The 20446-nt window shown below is 42.6% G+C and overlaps 1 protein-coding gene across 5 annotated transcripts in view; it reads left to right on the top strand.

The window, feature by feature from the left end:
* The window catches only part of MYRIP (myosin VIIA and Rab interacting protein), a 163136-nt gene that overhangs the window by 124894 nt on the left and 17796 nt on the right, over nt 1-20446 (top strand). For 4 of the 5 annotated variants that reach the window (XM_077304580.1, XM_077304581.1, XM_077304582.1 and 1 more), the window contains exons 9-12: nt 5639-5816; nt 7457-8112; nt 11938-12177; nt 15662-15724. In XM_077304580.1, the coding sequence (XP_077160695.1) occupies nt 5639-5816; nt 7457-8112; nt 11938-12177; nt 15662-15724 (1137 nt within the window). The remainder of the gene's footprint in view (nt 1-5638; nt 5817-7456; nt 8113-11937; nt 12178-15661; nt 15725-20446) is intronic. The other variant, XM_077304584.1, reaches the window with a different exon arrangement.

Here is a 20446-nt window from a genome sequence, read left to right as displayed (position 1 = left end):
CAGCCTCACCCACCTCACAGGGTGTCTGTTGTGGGGAGAGGAAAGGGAAGGCAACTGTAAGCCGCTTTGAGACTCCTTCGGGGAGAGAAAAGCGGCATATAAGAACCAATTCTTCTTCTTCTTCTTCTTCTTCTTCTTCTTCTTCTTCTTCTTCTTCTTCTTCTTCTTCTTCTTCTTCTTCGCCGAACATCTCAAACATCGTTATAGATGCAGCCATGGAAAAATTGCAGGGAACCTAGTTGCTATTGAAGCAGCTGCAGATTTTTCTCTTCCCCCTTATTTTGGCAACTACTGTAGTGATCTCTGGCTTCTAACAGAAAATTATAGTCATGTTGTGGTTTAGATGGAGGGACTATAAGTCCTTAGTACAATTTAGATTGCTGGTGCATTATTTATACATTCATTTATTCTTCCATTTCAAACCTATTGTAAGACCCAACAGGATCTTTAAATATCTTACTATCAACAGTGAGAAAAATTAGTATAAAATAAAAACACAAATTGCCAATATGAAACTAGAGATATTTGGAGAGCTGATATTCTGCAATTTCCAGGAATGTGACAACATGAAAATGTATACTGGGCACAGAACTGAGCTTGAAAGTCCTCAGTTTTCATTTTTATGAAACTGGCCTTGAGATCATAATGCTGCAAAGAAACCTAAGATTTTTTTTTCTTGAGTGCAGCTTTGCATGTCTTCATTGAGATGTACACCTATTGCATGTGTTTCCTGAGTGAAGGTTTCACTGCTTGGAAATAGATTAAGATATATAGTTCTTCCATTGTGGTGTTTGTAAATCTTTAAGCACAGTCCCTGTCGACAGGGGAGTTCCCTGAGGTACTCAAGGAGGAAGAGGTCTGCCCTCTCCTTAAGAAACCATCGCCGGACCCACGGGACCCAGCCAACTACCGACCAGTTTCGCATTTAGCATTTGGCTTCCATCCTAGCCGCAGGGTGGAGACGGTGTTGGTCACCTTGATGGATGACCTCCGTAGCCAGTTGGATTGAGGCGGATCGGCCTTGCTTGTTCTGTTAGCTCTGTTTTGGCCACATTTGACTTGGTCATCCATGAACTGCTGGCATACCACTTTGCCAGGATGGGGATACGGGGCACAGCTTTCAGCTGGATATGCTCCCTTCTCTATAACTGGACCCAGAGGGTGGCTGTGGTGGATGAGTTATCACTCTCTTACCGACTCTCTTGTGGAGTCCTTCAGAGTTTGGTTCTCTCTCCCACACTTTTCAACATCTTTATGCGCCCTCTGGCCCAGCTGGTGCAGAGTTTTGGGCTGGGCTGTCATCAATATGCGGATGACACCCAGCTCTATCAACTCATGGATGGCTGCTAGGATTCCCCCCTCCCCCGGAAACACTCGCCAGATGTTTTGAAGCCATGGCTGAATGGCTTGAGCAGAGTCACCTGAAACTCAACTCCTCCAAGATGGAGGTCCTGTGGCTGGGGGGTAGGGGTGCTTACCCATCCTGGCAGGGACACAACTTATGATTGTGCCCCAGGCCAGGAATTTGCAAGAACAAGTCAAGTCAGACCAAGCTTATCTCTTTTTTCGAGAAAGTGACTACCTTGCTGGATCAGGAGAATGCCGTGGACATAGAATAAGAAGATTTGGTTCTTATATGCCGCTTTTCCCTACCTGAAGGAGGCTCAAAGCAGCTTACAGTTACCTTCCCATTCCTCTCCCCACAACAGACACCCTGTGAGGTGGGTGAGGCTGAGAGAGCCCTGATATCACTGCTCGGTCAGAACAGTTTCATCAGTGCCGTGGCGAGCCCAAGGTGACCCAGCTGGTTGCATGTGGGGGAGCGCAGAATCGAACCTGGCATGCCAGATTAGAAGTCCGCACTCCTAACCACTACACCAAACTGGCTCTCAACATCCAGGAATAAGAAATCCTCATCAGCTCATCCCAGTTCTTGTGTGTTTAAAATCAAAGGTAGTCTCAGTGACAGGACAGGAGTGTCTTGGTTTATAACATAGTTATGTCTTGGTTTATAACATAGTTTATCTGGATTTAAGTAAAGCATTTTTTGATACCAGAAGGGGTGGGAATTGTCCAAAGGGGCTTTAGTTTTGTTATTCCTTCATGGAGTATGCAGTTAAATTAAAATTAGGCATTATCACTTCTGCATATCATCAGACTACACATTTAGTGTTGTAATAACGCCTGTTTCAAGGGAACAGAGAAATCTTTTTGATAAATAGGAAAATGTAAATGACAATAAATTTGTTGGTGCTATTGGTGCTATTATTTTATGGATTTGCAAGCCTCTATTGATCTATATGCTGGAGAATAGCAAGCAGAGAATTTAGGAGGAGGGAGTAATAAATCCTGCCATAGTGACAAATAAAAAAGACCAGCCTTATCTCTTTTTTCGAGAAAGTGACTACCTTACTGGATCAGGGGAATGCCATGGACATAGTTTATCTGGATTTCAGTAAAGCTTTTGATAAGGTTCCACATGATATTCTTGTTCACAAGTTGGTAAAAGGCAGTATGGATCCTAATTCTTTCAGGTGGATCAATAACTAGTTGACAAATCGTACTCAGAGGGTACTTGTTAATGGTTCAGCATCTTCTTGGAAAAGAGTGACAAGTGGAGTACCCCAAGGATCTGTCCTGGGGCCTGTGTTGTTCAACATATTTATTTGCAGATGATACTAAACTGGGAGGGGTAGCAAACACAACTGAAGACAGCAACAGAATACAGGATGATCTTGATAGGCTCGAGAAGTGGGCTAAACTGAATAAAATGAAGTTCAATAGGGACAAATGCAAAGTTCTGCATTTAGGTAGGAAAAACCAAATGCCCCAATATAAGATGGCCAAGACTTGTCTTGGCAGTAACATGTGCAAAAAGGATCTAGGAGTCTTAGTAGACCATACATTGAACATGAGTCAGCAGTGTGATTCAGTGGCTAAAAAGGCAAATGGGATTTTGGGCTGTATCAAACAGAGTATCATGTCCAGATCATGGGAGGTGATGGTACTGCTTTACTCTGCTCTGGTTCGGCCTCACTTGGAGTACTGTATTTAGTTTTGGGCACCCCAGTTGAAGAGGGATGTTGACAAACTGGAAGGTACTTTTTTGTGTGCACTTTTCACCCCCACGATGGTGGGATAGCATCCCACCTTTGTGCAGTGAACCCCACCCCTCCCCGCTGCCAGCAAAGTGCGACAGAGCCTTTCTACCCAGCACAGACCATTTCTTCCTCCATTAGTACACAGGAAGCAGCAGAGCATGCCTCGTTTGGCCGCCACTGTGCATAATTCATCTAATATTATCAAATCTTTTGCTTTAAAATGTCTCAGAAGAAGAATGTTTGTCTCAGATGTTTGATCTGGAAAGTAATCCTCAAATCCCCTTCATATTTTATTTGACAATAATTGTGTTCAATACCAGCCTTCTTTTATGTATTTATTATCTCTCTTTCTTTTTGACTTCTTATTGAATAAGATTTCTATAATAAAGTGGTCTAAACCAGTTGTTTTTTAAACTGTTTTATTTGGCTCCATGCAGAATAACAGTTCTTCAAAGGGGGGAAATTGAGTCTGGGGTTGGTAAATCCCCAGCCCTGGCAGTTGAATGAGAGGCCTAAGTATGACCAGTGTTTAGCAATTATATTTAATTGTACTGACATATAGCTTTATATTGTAAGTAATTTTAACTGAAAATATATCAGATTTTTTGGATTCCGATTCCTTTGCTGGTTGACACTGACCTCTCCTCCTGCAGCAATATCAACTAGGTAAACTCTGCCTCTGTGCAGTGTATGTGTGCGTGAGCAAAATCCAGGCCCTTTGTTTGCTCTTCACTGTGCTTCTTGTTACTGGCGTGTTAGGCGAGTAAACATTGATTATATTGAAGCCCATGATGGTGAGAAATGCGAATCAGAGTTTGCCCAGATGGGAAAAGATTCTGTATGTCATTTTCAGGGGAAATCTGATCCCTTTTGCTCTGGAGAGGCTTGCCAATTTTCCAAGGTTTTCTTGGGGTCCTTTGAAATACATAATCCATGTTTTATCCTTGAGCCTTGTCCTTCCTCTTAATACTGTTCACCTTAAGTGCTGGCTGGATCTGAATCTTGTTTGCTTCATTCAGCACTGATAGTACACTTCAAAAACTCATAAGAAGCCCCTTGAAACACAGTTAGTACAGCTGTGTTAAGTGGTACTAGGACTGTGTCGTCAAGGAATTCCCTTGAGTGTGCCTGTTAATTCTGCTAAAATCATTAATTCTATTGCGTCTAGTACAGTTATAGGTCAAGTTTTTGGTGTCATGCCAATAAAAGCTCAGCCTGAAGTCCTGAGAACACTGGAACCCAAAAATGAAACCCATAGAAGCCTCAAAAATCCCCCCCCCCATATCACACTTTTTAAAAAGCAAGCCTTTCATTACAAGAACAACATATGGTTATTCTTAAATTGATTAATCAATGGGAAATAATTTGCCCATGACAGGCTAATCATCCCTTAAATGAGAGCTTCAGATAATCACATGAGCAATATGAAATAATTACCATAACTACCTCACTTAAAGTGTTCACCTTAATATATCTTGGAAATCGAAGTACCCAGAAGTCAGATGTAGTGGCTGTTCAAGAGACTTGAATGCTAAAGAAGCAATTCAAATTAAAATACCTTGCCAGCAAATCCATCAAATTCCCCTTTTTACATCTACTTTTTTTGAGTTGGTAATACTCCCACCACTGATACTAAGTGTTAATAACTTCATATACGCTCTGGACTACTAAAACAAAACACTGTTTATTTACCTATCCTATAACCCCAAGCTAAAATGGACACCAACAAGATACATCCTAACAAAATATTTTTTAAGGATGCAGGTGGCATCAGGCTATTTAAATCTCTCTGGCAAAATGGATAAATGGAACTGTGGAGGGAGGGGGAAACATGGAGTGGTTTGGCTGGAGAATATTAGGCCTTTTCTCAATATACCTTTCGATTAAAATATTGATATGTGAATATTGGTATAGGGGATGCAGGTACTTTTCTTTGGTTTTATATTACTTTTTTCCTCTCGGGGATCTCCGTGACTAATTTGCATGTCACTTGTGATGGAAGAGAAGCAGCAAATGGCCTATAGTACCTACATAAATAAGAGTATTTGATAGTTGTTGGGAAGCAGTTTACATGTGCAGAAGGATCCCATCGTATAATCTTTTTGGGGAGTCTGCTATGGCAGAGGGAAGGGCTACATGCACAGCCAAAATTCTGTGCTCGCAAACTCAAGCTAGAATATTTATATACCCTCATGAATCCCCTAAATCCTTAGTAGCTTGTAAATGCAGAAGAATTAAACAGTGAGAAGCTCCAGGGAACACTTTTGTCACTTTTTAATCACAGTTGGCTATACAGCATGGTTGACCTTAGAAATAATCTTCCATTGGCTGACTTAATACTGCATAGAATGTCCTGTTCTGTATAAATGGATAATGGAGCTGTGAGGCTGAAACTGAACTAGTGAGATTTAGTTCTTAACCATTTCAGTAAACCATACTTGCTTCAGTATCAGAGTGTTACTCTTGAAGGTAATCAACATTTCCATTGTTTGGGTTCAGCCAAAGCTTTAATTTTTTTTAAAAAATTCTTTTAACAGAGGTCTCAGTCTGCATTCTCGCTGACGAATGACGATACATCAGGCAGAGATCTGGACCTTGCGTCTTCTGCAGCAGAGAGTCTCTGGAGGCAACCAAAAGGCTCAATCAGGAAACAAAAAGAGCACAGCGTATCTGCATTACCCAGCTGGAAGAGTGTGGACCAATTAAACGAACCAAGTAAAGGATTACAATTCCTGAAATAATTGTTCTGGGTGAAAGTGGGTGTGATGTAATTTAATCAGACTGCTAGGAAAGCAACTTTTCCTGGGCTGTTAATCCCTGAAAAACAATAAACCACAAACCAATTAAACCATTATTGATTTTGAATGTTCCACTTGGAATGGCCATCTACCTGTAATGAGAAAGAAATGATCAACATTTCTGGGCAAGATCATGATTAAATATAAATCAGGATGTCCTGAATTTCTGGGAAAGATCATGATTCGGTATAAATTGGGATGTCCTGAATCTCTTTGCATGGTTGGAAGAATGTTCGATTCCGTCGCCAGTAAAGGATCACTCAGATCATTTCTGCACTGGGAACTTCTCTGCCCCAGCTCCTGTGTGGGAGCACAATTCTGGGACAGACAAGATGCACCAGGCCAAATGCTCCCCCATGTGGGAGCAGGAAGAGGTTGCCCTGGCTCAAACTGCATCCTGCAACCTGGCGTGAAGCTTCCAGTGCAGAAACGGTCACGGAGAGACATGCACCTTACACAGGCTAAATCATCGCCTCGTAGTGGACCACCGGCACCCATAGATTACCCTCATGATGTACAAAGAGGGAGGATAGGTTTTTGCTGCTGGGATATATAATTTTAATGGGGGATTAATATCATGTATTTTATGTGGAGTTTATTATTGTGTAACCCGCTGCAAGACAGCCTTGCTGATAGTGGTGGGTAGTGTGATCAGGAGAATATCTTGCATGCAGCATCTGTTGGTTCAGTTGATCTAGTTGGGGATATACACTGTTCTCACATGTGTATGCACCTTAGTTGGATCCAAGCAGCTGTCTTATTCCCTGTGTGTTATTAAGTTTCATCAAGTTGCTTCCAACTTATAGACGATCCTTGCAAATTGAGGGCTGTGACTTCCTTTATGATTGAGTCAGTTTATCTCATGTTGTATCTTCCTCTTTTCCTGCTGCCTTCAACTCTCCCTAGTGCTATTATCTTTTCTAGTGATAGTTGTCTTCTCATAATGTGCTGATGATGAGCCAGTCAACTCTTGATACAAGTGCAGGGGGTAACTAAGCAAGATGCCTAAGGGCCAGGCACCCCTGCACGAGTGTCCTTAAAGTTCTGAGTGAATCCAGAATATTTCCAAGCCAATTTGCCTTCATTGCCGGTTTAACTTAAAGAACCTTTGATTCTATTATTGATAGATATAAAATATACAACCTGCACATTTTTTATACTTGGGAGAAGGAACTCACTGGGTCAGAACCTGCTAAGGCCTCTTCTTGTTAGGTCACTATGACCCAGATTGCAAGCCTGTTATGAATTTCATTTCCTTACAACATAAAAGAGCTAATTCCTTCCTAAAATCCCATCCCACCCATTACTGAGAAACATATCTGGCCTGCGTATGCCTATGACCAGGAGTAGTCAAACTCCAGGCCTCCAGATGTCCATGGACTACTGTTCCCATGAGCCCCTGCCAGCATTTGCTGCCAGCTGCTCATGGGAATTGTAGTTCATGGACACCTGGAGGCCCGCAGTTTGACCATCCCTGCCTATGAGTTCATGGTAGTAACAAAAATAAAGTAATGCATTATAAAATGTCACATTCTCTCTCTTTTTGCATCCTCATAGCTCCTCCACCTGTTTTACAAAGCACAGATGGGAACTGGGTGGCCTTGCAAAACGTCACTCTGCCTCGCCCACGAATGATTGCCAAGCCAAAGAGCCAGGTATTCCGAGTCCTGGAGAGCGAATCCAGCGTCGTGTCCGTTTATGATGAGATGGGCTCAGATAGCGACGATGGCTACGACTGGAACGTGGCTTTGAACAAGCTGCGGAGAAGGCCCAAACAGCTGTCCACAGAACTGCATTATGTTGATCCCCACGGAAACTTGGAATGGGCTTACGGGAATGACCTGCACCAGCCAGTGACCTCCCCTTCATCCGGGCTGTTTACCAACACGGAGACCATGTGCTCCGATTCCGAAACATCCTCCATCGGCTCTTCGAGGGATGCTGGAGGGTCTAGCCATCTTCCCTGGATACAAAGGAGAACTCGTCACAATAAGCCCAGAGAAGGAAAAGCACAACTACATGGAGAGCTGGACGTAAATTTTAATCCACAGGCGACCAGTTTAGACTATTCAGACAGCAGCGAAAGTGAGGACGCCTATTATGACTTAGAAAAGAGATCGAGGAGGTGGAAGAAAGGCAAGGCTGTCTCTGAAGACTTATGCAAAGGCAACAGTCGTGCAAAAACCCACAAGAAGAATTTGAGCACAAGTCAGGTAATGAAGGTTCAAGTCATTCGGTGCATTGTTTGCAGAATAAAATGAAATCTCTGCCCAGCTGCATAAGATTTCACAGTGCTGTAAGCATAGTCAGAAGTGAAAACTCTGAACTAAATCCTCACTCACATTAATGCTATTATCACAGTTGTGCCGGCACTGAAAAAATGGCACAGAATTAGCTAAACAAATATGGCAAACACCTTTCTAGAGGGGTTTGGCAGCAAGGCCTCCATAACAACATGATATTTTTGTGAATCTCACTTGGTAATTCTCATTCAGACATTTTCTGATCACTGGTCTCTTGGAGATGCTGCCCTGAATTTAAAACTACAGGAGGTTGTGGAATTTAAAAATGAGATGCTTCCACTGCTGCCAGGTCATGTGGAAACGACTCGTGTACATTTTGAAGGAGCAGCACAGAGTAAAATTTAGCAGAAGGTTTTAGTGACTGAGACACTGAAGATTTCAATGTGCAGTTAAACCCTCATTCATAGTACAGCTATGTATAAAATTACCTTGAATTGTCATTTCTCTCAAAGGGAAAGTCTTATGTGCACATATGCGTTAAATCAGCCTTGTGGCTATTTATTGATCTGCTTTCCATGAACACATGCAGCTGTTTTGTCCTGAATTTACCTTTTGGTCAATCACTATTCAGTACTATCTGCTGAGACTAGCAGCAGCTCTCCAGGAGTATTACGTAAAGGTCTTCTACACCAGGGGTAGTCAACCTGGGGTCCTCCAGATATTCATGGACTACAATTCCCACGAACCCCTGCCAGCAAATGCTGGCAGGGGCTCGTGGGAATTGTAATCCATGAACATCTGGAGGACCACAGGTTGACTACCCCTGTTCTACACCACTTCCTACCTGGTCCCTTTAACAGAAGATGCCACGATTGAAATTGGGACCTTCTGCATACCAAGCAGATACTCTAACACTGAGCCACAGCTCTTCTCCTTGACCCTTCTCCACTATTACCAATGCCTTTCCCTAGTATTCATTGTACTCCCATGGCTGGCACTGAGATTGGTTCGCTGTTATTGTATCAGTGGTTCTGGAAGAATACAATGAGACAGACGGGCTAAGATTTGTTTATTTACTTAATTTATAATCTTTCCATTCAATGAAGAAGAGTTGGTTCTTCTATACCACTTTTCTCTACTAGAACGAATCTCAAAGCGGCTTGCAGTCACCTTTGGGGGCACCTGGCAAATTGTCCTTCTGACAACAGGCCAGTTGCCCTTAAGAAACCCAGTGAGTAGCTGTTTCTCCCCATTCTCTTCCTTTATTTAGCACATGCAAATTCCAGCTTTAAAGAAATAGTAGCGATTTGAAACTAGCAATAGCAAGGATTGCTACCGTATGTGAATTTCAAATTTTCTGCTGCTAATGCAGAAGATTGTCTAAAATGCTCAAATCCAACAGTGGAAAATTAGCAAGCTGGTATGAAAACACAGCATGTTGTGCTTGGAATACCTATATTTTAGTCCATTGCACAAATTATTTTAAAGACTTCATCTATCCAGAGGAAGAAGTTAGTAGTGGCCAGGGGCTCAGCTCATACAGCCGAAGTAAGGACCATGACAATTTTTAATGTTTTGCAGATATCAGCAAAGATATCTGCATCTTGCTGATAAAGAAACAGTGAGATTTGATGCACTTGTATATCCACTAGATGGGGCCTGTGGTTAATTTAGTATACTAGAAAAGGGCTGGCATTTTGAATTCTCTACACACTGCATGCTGCAGGCTGACACTTTCGTATACAACCTAAAGTATTTCTCTCAAAACTTCTCTTGCTATTTTATGTACACAGGAATTTTGGTGCAGACCATTTTTTCAATTAAATGTGTACAAAAAGTCCAAGAGCATCTTTCACTTTGTTGTGAAAATGATTTTCGCTTGAACTATTTGGAATGGGTGCAGATATGCTTGCTCACAAGTTACACTCATAACATATGTGTCATCACAATATTCCATCCCACACTCACACGCACAATCAGTAGTGGAAAATTGCCTACCATTTCACGAGGGATAATTTTCTTTTATTTCTAATTTATTAAGTTGTTATTAATCCCTTGCAAAGCGTTCTTACTTCAAGCATAATTTACTTTAATTGGGGTTATAGCTGTTACAAACAAAAAGGAGTTTTGTGACACCTTAGAGACAAAGGGATTTATTGTAATGTAAGTAATTGCTAAATAAATGCTTGCTGGATTAGAATTTATCAATAAATCAAGGTAGTATAGATTCTAAGGTTAGCTTAACCCAACTAGGGAGACTGCGTTATTACCAGTGATGATGATCATTGCGAACTGCAACTGATTTATCTTTGTGTGACCATACTTTCCCCCAGTTTACTCCTCATACATATTTACTAACATTCCTCCATGAAGCCCAGAACAGTGTTTGCAGGAGCCTTCCCATCCTTCCACAAATATGAAGGGTAGGAAGAAACATCTGCCCCCAAAGTATCTATTATGAAAACTAGGTCTTGTGTGCTCAAGTGTTTCCATTTTCTAATGTGTACCACCAGCATCCATCCCCTTAGGGCCAATCAACTGCCAATCAATGGCAGCTGTAGCCAAAGACAGAATGTGGTTCCAGTCAAGCCCCGCCCCTTTTTTTCCCCTCTTAAGACCCAGCCAACATACTGTTTCCTTGTAGGGTTTTGAAGGCAAGTGAGGCCTCTGAGTAGCAACCCTGGTAGTCCTTGGTGGATTCCCATCCAAGGACTAATCAGGCTGACCTGAGCTATCCAGGTCTGGTGAGTTCTACTGTGTCCTGGAAAACCTCCAATTTGTTCTTGTTAGGAATCTGGGGAGGGGAACAGGTTTCCATGAGACTTCAAAACTGCAAGGCTGACAGGAGACAGGCAGAATTATAACAATTACAACTTCTTTCCGCATGCACGGCTCCTCCCTCCAATATGAAAAGTGCTTTTATGCAAAGATGTAAAACCCAACAAGAATGCCTTCTCCCATTTCTTGGTCTTGCAGAATTGAAGGTGGACCGTCTCAGAAAGTCCCAGTCAAGTCTACCTTTTAAGGCCTCTAGCCATAATTTTTTAAAAAATTAATAAGGCATCAAGAAATAGATTGAGGCTTCATTTGAGTATTTTGGTCTGAACATGTGTAAAAAGTTGTGAGATTTAGGAAATGCCAACAAAATCCAGCTGCAAGTTAAATCTGAGGACCTCTTTTCGCTTGAAGCCCAGGCCTGGTGGCCCTTCACACATACACAGACACCCGATGGATGACCCTGATCCAAAGCACTGCTTTCAGGTTCTTCATGATATGATATGACTACGGGATGGCAGGACCAGGTCCTTGCAAGGCCGCTGCAACCATTTTATAGTTATTTTTTACTTGTTGAGCAGTGGTTTAAATGGCATCTGAAAAAGGCGAGGGGGGGAATTAAATCATGTTAAATGAGGAAATGCTTCCCATTCTGAGTCTTGAAGGGATCTAAGTGTTTATGTAATCCACAACAATGAGCTTGGCACATCTCAAAGGCATATGCAATGCACAGATAACAATAATCCTGTCCTGGCATGAAGAACTCACTGTCAGGTTTTGCGTTGAGCTTGAAAGCTTGTCTGCAAGATCAAAAAGGGAGTTGAATCCTCCAGGGAGTGGGTTTTTATTGAACACCTGCTGCTCAGAAATGAAAGACAGTTTCCTCTTAAGAATTTATATGGCATTCATTAAGGTGATATCTCCCATGGTGCTGATAACTTCTGTAAATAGAACTTTGATTTTCTTTTCTTTGAGATTTATTTGCTATGTCTTTTCTTTCCCCCTCCGCTTCTCTTTAAGGCGTCTGATGATGTATCAGAAACTGACATAAGTAGCGAAGACCAACACCACCCACCCAAGGCAGAATCTATGGAAGAAAAGCTCAAATCAAGATTATTTGAACTGGTTGCTAAAATGAGTGATAATAAGGAATCCTCTTCAGAGGAGCAGGTGCTGGAGCCAAGAACAGAGCCTGAGACCCAGAAATCATGCTTGTCTCCGGAAGAGAGCAGCAGATCCATTCAAGAGGAGCTAAAGAAGGTGGGTTGTAGCTGCCAACTGAGTAGTCGGCACATAAAATGCTTGAGCTGTTTTCCAAATGGTTATTCCGAACATGAAAGTGTCCCGGTAGTCACTGCCCTGTCTGAATTTATCATGCAAGACAGATATTGACACAACAATCCTTTTTGAGGAAGATGCATCATTAACCCCTTGGAATTACTTCGCAAGCAGGTAGCAACTTGTTGACTGTTCCTGGCCCTAGGGATGCTCACCTAGCCTTGACCAAGGCCAGGGCCTTTTTGATTCTGGCCCCTGCCTAATGAAATGAGCTCCCAGAGGAGCTGCAGGCCTTCGGGGAGCTTTCTGCCTTCCAGAGGGACTGCAAAACATAGCTCTTCTGCCAGGTTTCTGGTTAAGGCCAGTGCTGAAGCAGGTGGTTTGGATCCCCTTTCTATTGGTGCCTGAATGTCTTGTCACCGAACATCTTGCCCCCCCCCCCCCCATGACTCCTTTGTAAGGATTTGTCTTAAGTGAGACTATGGTTGCCATGTGTGGAAGTTTTGTATTCTTGCATTCTAGAAATTGGGGTTTTAATGGGATTTTTAAAAGGGATTTTATTGTATTTTACTGTACGGATTCTTTATATTGCGCTCTACGAGACCGTCTCTGAAAGCGGCAGTCTATTAATCAAATAAATAAATGAATGAATGAATGAATGAATGAATGAATGAATGAATGAATGAATGAATGAATGAATGAATGATGAGTTAGAAGCAAACATCCACTCCCACGTGAATAGCTTCATCTATTAGAGGACCTGGAAAAATATATTGGCATGGGCAGAAAGTATAATGTTAAGAGCCATAATGCAAATCCATCAGTGAAGCTTAAGTCAAATTAGAAACATTTTATTGGGGTAAGAGAGGGGATGTGGTGCTAGAACATGTGTAGAATCACTGCAGATCTGTTTGGCAATCCATGAGAGTACTTCCCCATTCTGACAATCTATGTCAGCCTTTCTCAAACTTTTTTACCGTGGAGAACCCCCTGAAACGTTCGTCATGTTTCGTGAAACCCCAGAAGTGGCGTAATTGAACAGGATATGGTTGGGAAGCATAGATGTGTCCATGCCCACCCGGGACCCCTCCTGTTCCCACCCTTCCAGGCCAATCATTGGCCATTTTGGGAGTGGGTGGGTAGGTAGGCGTGACCATATATGCTCATATCACCCAATAAATGCTTACAAATTTTTAAAATATATAAAAAATTAATTAACTCCCATCCATTCAGGAAACCCTTCCAGGACCGATACCCTGAAACCCTGATTGAGAAAGCCTGATCTTTGTGAAGTCTCCATATGCACTTCTGGTATCACACTGCAAGTCTACCTACACACTACTTAGCTGCAGGAAATGTGGTGTAGCAGCATTCACTCTCAGAGTGCAGTGGTGTTAGCCCATAGTATTTGCACAGGTGTAAATTCTGTGTGAAGAAAGTCCCGTCTTGAGATTAGATCAAGAACATTTTGACAAGGTTTTCTTCGCTTTGTAGTGCCTTTATAAGTATGCATGTTACTACAGTAAATTGCGTGAAAATACATTTGCTTAAATCAGGACACAAACCAAGATAACTTCTAGTTCCAGCTGAAATCCTCTGTGGAGATAGCAAATATACAATTTATTTTGTATGCATAGTCTTTCTCTTGCTTGATGCAAATGGTTAACAATGAGTGCATTCCATTTTTGATATATTTAAGGTGTGACCATACAGTGTCTCCATGAGAGAAGATTCAATACACTTTCTATTACAAACTGAGACAAATGGGAAATGGCTTTGTTCATAATGCAGAATTTGCCCACTCTCAGTCATTTCCCTTTTCTAGAATGTATTCAGTTGCTTCCTTGTCAAAATCTGAAAGTTTAATGTTAGAAACACCCACTAGATGTGTGCCTTCATACAGGGCAGAGTATTCTCAAATCCTTCGGTTGTCAAATTTTCTGAGTCATTAATGGGCAGATTTTAGAAGTGTCTGCTTCATATATTTGTGAGTTATACTGATGTCGGTAAAGACTACATGTTACCTATAGCAGTGGTCTCCAACCCCCGGTCTGGAGACCGGTACCGGTCCGTGGATCAGTCGGTACCGGGCCGCAGCTCCTCCTCGTCCTCCTCCCCTTCTTTAGCTCCTCTCCTGCCCTGCCACTCGGCCACCAGCTCACCTTTGGTGCTCTCCGGCAGCCACCATGGCTGGGGCTCCCCCTCGGTGTGGCACTGCGTAACTGCTGCTGGAAGCGCCCCCCCAGCAGGAAGACAGGGGTGTTGGCGGGAAAGCAAGTGGAGCAGGGGCTCAGGCAGCAGCAATGACCCTTGGCAAAAGACTACCCCCCCCCCCGGGCCTCAGTAAAATTGCCAAGCGTTGACTGGTCCCCAGTGATAAAAAAGTTGGGGACCACTGACTAGAGGCTTTGATGGATTAATTGGTGTGATTGAAATTTAGCTACTTTTTTAGCACTAGGGCTGATAGTAATCAATGCGCTTGCTCTCTCGTCATCGTCCTCATCATCCTCCTCCTTCTTTTAAAAAACCGTTAATGTGAAGTTGATATGAAAGATAATGGTAGTAACAACCACAGGCAACTGCAGTAAATAATGTTGAAATAGATTAGGATCATCTGTAATACTGATTAGAGTTTGACATGAATTTGGAAACCATTTTGATTTGATATTATAACAGAGAAAATTTTCATTTCCCATTATTGAAGAGAGGTAGTTTTTCTATCAATGAATGATGGCTTTTCTCTGTTGAATTATAAGAAAAGTGGTCCCTGAATCCTTAAAAATGTATTATCTATGAGGTTAGATGTATGGATTGTTTGGTTGAGATGATTAATGGATGACAACAGTTTTGTTGAGAGCTCTGTTGAGTCACATTTGTTATGTTAAGGAAAGGAAATTATTCCCTACTACACTGTTTTTGCACTGGGAACTTCGCTGCCCAGGCTCCCATGCAGGAGCAGAAATCTGGGGCAGTGCACCAGGCCAGATGTTCCTCCATGTGGGAGCAGGAAGAGGCAGGGCAGCCTGCCCCAGCTCAAACTCCAGCCTGCAGCCTGGCATGGAGCCTCCACTGTGAAAAGGTCTCAATGAACCTTTTCAATGTCCTTTCAGTTAAATTCTTGAAATCTCGATAGGCAATGGGATGGACGCCAATAAAGAGGAAGGAAAGACCTAATTAGTTATGGTTTTGATAGTCACATGTGCTTCCTCGGGAGACTGTACCTTAGGAAGGCAGCTCTGGTGCTGGTCTGGGCATATAAATTAAAGCAGAGTTAGCCTTAAGTTACATGACACTGAGCACCGGATGGCAACCTATAGCTGTAGGTATTAACTGTCTTCACTGTAACATTTATGTGTGCTTTCTCTCTTTCCTTCATTCCATAGTTGTTTCTGAGTGACTTATCTCCATCATCTAACCGCTATCTCTCTTCTCTACTTTTTCACCTAACTGCTGTCCAACTATCTAGGAAAAACAAAAGGCTTTTGATCTCCATCTTAAACTTCAATTTTTAACTTCAGCACTGCAGCAGGTGAGACTGGTCCATTTGGATCTGCATTTCTGTCCTTATACTTTCTTCCATTTCATCATTATTCTTGCATTAGTTCTCTGTCTTAAATTTTACAGTGCTTTGCTATGCTTTTCTAATTCATGTAACTTTTAAAGAAACTAAATTTTTCTACTGGTTGTTGTGGATTTTCCAGGGTGTGTGGCCATGGTCTGGTCATTTTAGTCCCTGATCTTTCACCAGCAACTGTGGCTGGCATTTTCAGAGATGGAGCATGGCAAAATGGGAATCTCCCCATGCCATTGTGAGATTCTCATCTTGCTATGTCCTCTGGAGATGCCAGCCAGCATTACTGGCAAAATACCAGGGATGAAAATAACCAGACTATGGCAGTGCAGCCCAGAATACCAAAGGCAACTGGTTGACTCTGGCCATGCCTTGGACAATTTATTAAATTTTTCTACTTGCACCTAATTAGTTTAACTAGAACCTCTCAGAACCAAGGGGGGGGGGAAGCCCATTAGATACATTTGCATTATATGAGTTGGAACCCACCAATCAAAGGGCAGGGTTATTGCTGCTAATTCTCCCCTCTGTGGCAACCTCCCCATTGCTCTCACCCATGCTACTACTTCAGGAGCATTCCATCAGGAGCCATTTTGTACTGCAGCTGGGCTGAGTAGAGATTTTTAGTGGGATCCTCCAGACCTATATCTATACAGTTTTTCTAGACATTTTATCCAGCTATTCCTCCAAGGACCATATATTCTTGTCCCCTGTAGGTAACCCTGTAGGTAGTTTAGGCTGAGAGAATGTTAGGGACCCAAAGTCACCCAGTTGACTATGAGGACTGAGTTGACATTTGAACCCTAATATCTGAATCCTGCTCTTGTTTTTACACTGGTGTAGGATTGATGGTCAAATCATTCTGTCTTCCCGATGATAAAATGGGAATCAGACTTCTGCTTCTCCCTCCCTGCCTTTATTCTGTGATGACATTAGCTAGAATTTTTCAGCATCAGGCATCATAAACGATCTTCCACTGTTGAAGGGAGTTTAAAATGTGGCAATACAGAGCATCATTTTACTGCCATATGGTTACACTGAAATATGATAGATGCACCAGATTTTCCAAGTTAGCATCAGAGGGAAATCTGCAGCCTGTCTTCTGTTTCTCTCATTTTGGCGGGAGGATATTAACTGCAATGGCAAACTCTACTCCCAATTGATGCTTGTTTTGTTTTTTTAAATATCTTACAGGGCCTGTGCACGTACATGTGTAGCGTTCAATCTTGCTGTCAGGATCTCACTCTGTCCCCCTTGTACATCATTTGATTCCTTCCAGAATTTAATTATTCTGGTATTGCACCCTTCCAGCCAGCCTATGTGGCTAGCTGGTTTTTGTGTGGTATTGTTGCACAAAGTGTGATGAGATAATTCAGTCACTCCTGCTGCAGGGATACAGTGAGCTTTCCCATCCTCTGAAAGGCCATGTTTTGTATTTCTGTATGCCTTACTGTGCTGGACTGACCTCTCAGTCTGGCAGGGGTAAACTCCCCTGGGGGCAGGAAATTCTTACTGATAGACAGCGGAAGTAAATCTTTGTGACAGTAATAGCGGAGTTTGCAGGGAATTTTGCAGGGAAATATGCCAACTAGCAGAGAATGTGGTTCTAAACATCCTGGGTACAATCTAGCCAAAGTGAGTTGCCGTCGAATCCCTTTAATGTCAGTGGGGCTTAAATTCACCACAACTGAATCTTATCCAGTTGCCTTCGGTTATAATTAACACGTGCAGAACTATGTCCTTTATCTTCAGTTGTGCGCTTTCCGAGAAGGCAAAATTCATATAGTCTTCTTCATCAGAGTAAAGGTCTGTAATTAGACGGTACAACTACCAATATTAGTGTTAGAGCAATGCTTTTGTAAAGTCTGAAATGAATTGTGTAGCTTCAAGGCTGATGAATCAGTGCCTAATCTGTTGTTAACCCTTAGAAGAAGGCCGCAGCTATTGATTGAGTAGCCATACGTCTGGGAGTGTGATGAAGCACCTTATGAATGGTGCTTGTAATGTCTGCACGGTGATTAAGGAAATGGTCAATACTGCGAGGGACCATTAGAGAGAGGAAAGACTTTTATATACTCATTTGGCGTGCCTAACATTTATTTGATGTTTCCACCAAGATAGCATAAATCACTGTTTAAGTCAGAGTCCGGGAATGTTACTGTCACTAAAACATGACTGAAGCATCAAAAGCAAGGGTGTAGCACAAAGTTCAGCACCTCTAAGTCCCATGGATTGAACGGGGCAGAAAGAAACTCTACCATTGAGTGTATGAGACATATATTCCTGTTTCACTGGTTCACACACTATAAACCAGGCATTTCAAAAGCCAGGCAAAAATGGTAAGCAAAGGTCTAGTGGTTAGGAGTGTAAGAACCATTGTGGGGAAGTTGCTTTCCTACATTGAATCTGAAGCGAAAGGACAGAAAATGAGTTTGACTGAGGATGCTTCCACATGGAATAGAATATTTATATATTAAGGTAACACTTCTCTTTACAAAATAAACCCAATCGCAAGCAACAGCAATATTGGCTGGGAGCCAGGGAGGGGGATATCAAAACACAAGCAAACTCCGAGCCCCCTGCGTCTACAGGGGGAATGCATGTGTACAGGCAACCTTCGGCAGGGGAGGGGGCGCGTAAGGATTGGGCCCAGCAGCCCCGGCCTCATCTGTCTCTGATTGGTCGTCCTCTGCCTTGGAGCTGCTTCTTGGTCCGCATGCGAGGGAGAGCGCCCTGAGGGGATCTTTTGCAGATTTGGTGTGCTCATTTACTACAGCCAAGTATTGCCAATGTGTAGCCCGCTGACCTGGAAGACCATTAATTTTAGAAAGGCAAGAGTATAATAACAGGCAGAAACTTTCACATTCTTCTCAGAACGGCCCTAGAAAAACTAGCTACCTAGCAGGGGTAGTTAAACTGCGGCCCTCCAGATGTCCATGGACTACAATTCCCATTCCCAGTGAATGCTGGCAGGGGCTCATGGGAATTGTAGTCCATGGACATCTGGAGGGCTGCAGTTTGACTACCCCTGTAAGGGGTTGCAGCGTTTACCCTCAGTTGGTAGTGGGGGAACCGATGTGAAGCTGTTGCCAGTGTTTCAAGGTCTGGTGACCTTTAGCTAGTTATACTTGCAGATTGTCGTGTCCTTCTTATTCACTTGGCTGTGAAACAAAATAGATGTGACAGCTGTCTTTTGGAATAACCTCTAGGCAAGTTGACAACGAGCCCTCTGTCAGCAAAAGAAACGGGCTGGTGAAGAAATGCCGGAGGAAGTGGACTTTTATCAGCACCCGTCACCTACTAACCTGACCTTCCTCTATTTATGGTGATATTAGGCTATTGCACATATTGCACATGTATATTTCAACTATAAATAACTCTCAATTGGAGTGTACGCTACTCCCCTAGCCTTTCTTCTTCACCTCTTTGATAATTGGGGAAGGGATGGGATTTTTAGCCATCATGTTAGTAGATTGATGTTTTAATGGGAATTTTAATGGGGTTAGTTGTTGTGACCCGCTTCGAGCCTGTCGGGAGCGGCGGGAAATACATCTTAATAATAATAATAATAATAACAACAACAATAATGATAATAATAATAATTGTGGCTAGACCAACATTGTTTATCAACAGGAAAACTCAACTCTCCTCTGATTCAGAATTCTCCCTTCTGCTTCAAACAAACTAGAGTAATTGGGCATCTACGGATCAGAAAGAAATGGCATTTTAAAACAAGTAATCCAGAAATTTTGCAGTTCAGAGAGAAGATACTAAAAGTGCTGTGGTGTGCCCAAATTGTAGTTCTTGAGTTTTATGCTCTCTTTTCCTTTCGCCATTCTTTCTGTTTTCACACTTCCAATCTGTACTGTTTGTGGCATTACTGCTGAAGCAGAATTATAAGGTGGCTTCCGTATGGGGATTTCCTCCCTGTGTGCAACGCACAAAGACCCAGAATTCAATGGAAGTTCCTACATGATATTGCTCACTGTTAGCATGACCTGTAGGCCTCCTGGGGGGCTTTCCCTTTGAGATGAAGGAAAGGAAAGCCACTGTTAGTTCAGCTCAAAAGAGGAATTATTATTATTATTATTATTATTATTATTATTATTATTATTATTATTATTATTATTATTATTATTATATTTCTAGCACGCCGCTCTTCTGAGGCTCGCGGCAGGTAACAACATGTAAAACCCCCATAAAACCCCTAGTATATAAAACACCTAAAACAATCCCCAACCCACCTGACCCACCCTACCTGATGGCGGCGGAACTATCCGAAAAACCAGGGGTCACTGCTGATGTAGATGTAAACGGGGGGGGGCGATCTAAAAAGGGGGGCGCCGGCCTTGACCATAGGCCTGGCGGAAGAGCTCCGTTTTGCAGGCCCTGCGGAAGGATGGCAAATCCGCAGGACTGGAGCAAAGCATCCAGTCATGTATTCTGTCTGCAGCCCATACAGCAGTGGTTCTCACCCTGGAGTTTGGGACCCCTTTGGGAGTCAAACAACCCTTTCAAAGAGGCCGCAGAAGAGCAAGCAGAAGAGCAAGCAACTGTTCCTGTTCCTTCTGAAGGCACCTGCCGATTTATATACAATTTATAACCAATTTATATACAATCATAAACAATGGATCTTTCTCAGGGGTCGTGGCAGGGCAAGCAGCTTGGCTGGGGGGGGGG

The sequence above is a fragment of the Paroedura picta genome, chromosome 11 (assembly GCF_049243985.1).
Source record: "Paroedura picta isolate Pp20150507F chromosome 11, Ppicta_v3.0, whole genome shotgun sequence".
Lineage (NCBI taxonomy): Eukaryota > Metazoa > Chordata > Lepidosauria > Squamata > Gekkonidae > Paroedura > Paroedura picta.
Note: the sequence above shows the minus strand (reverse complement) of the source record. Positions and strands in the feature narration are given on the sequence as shown.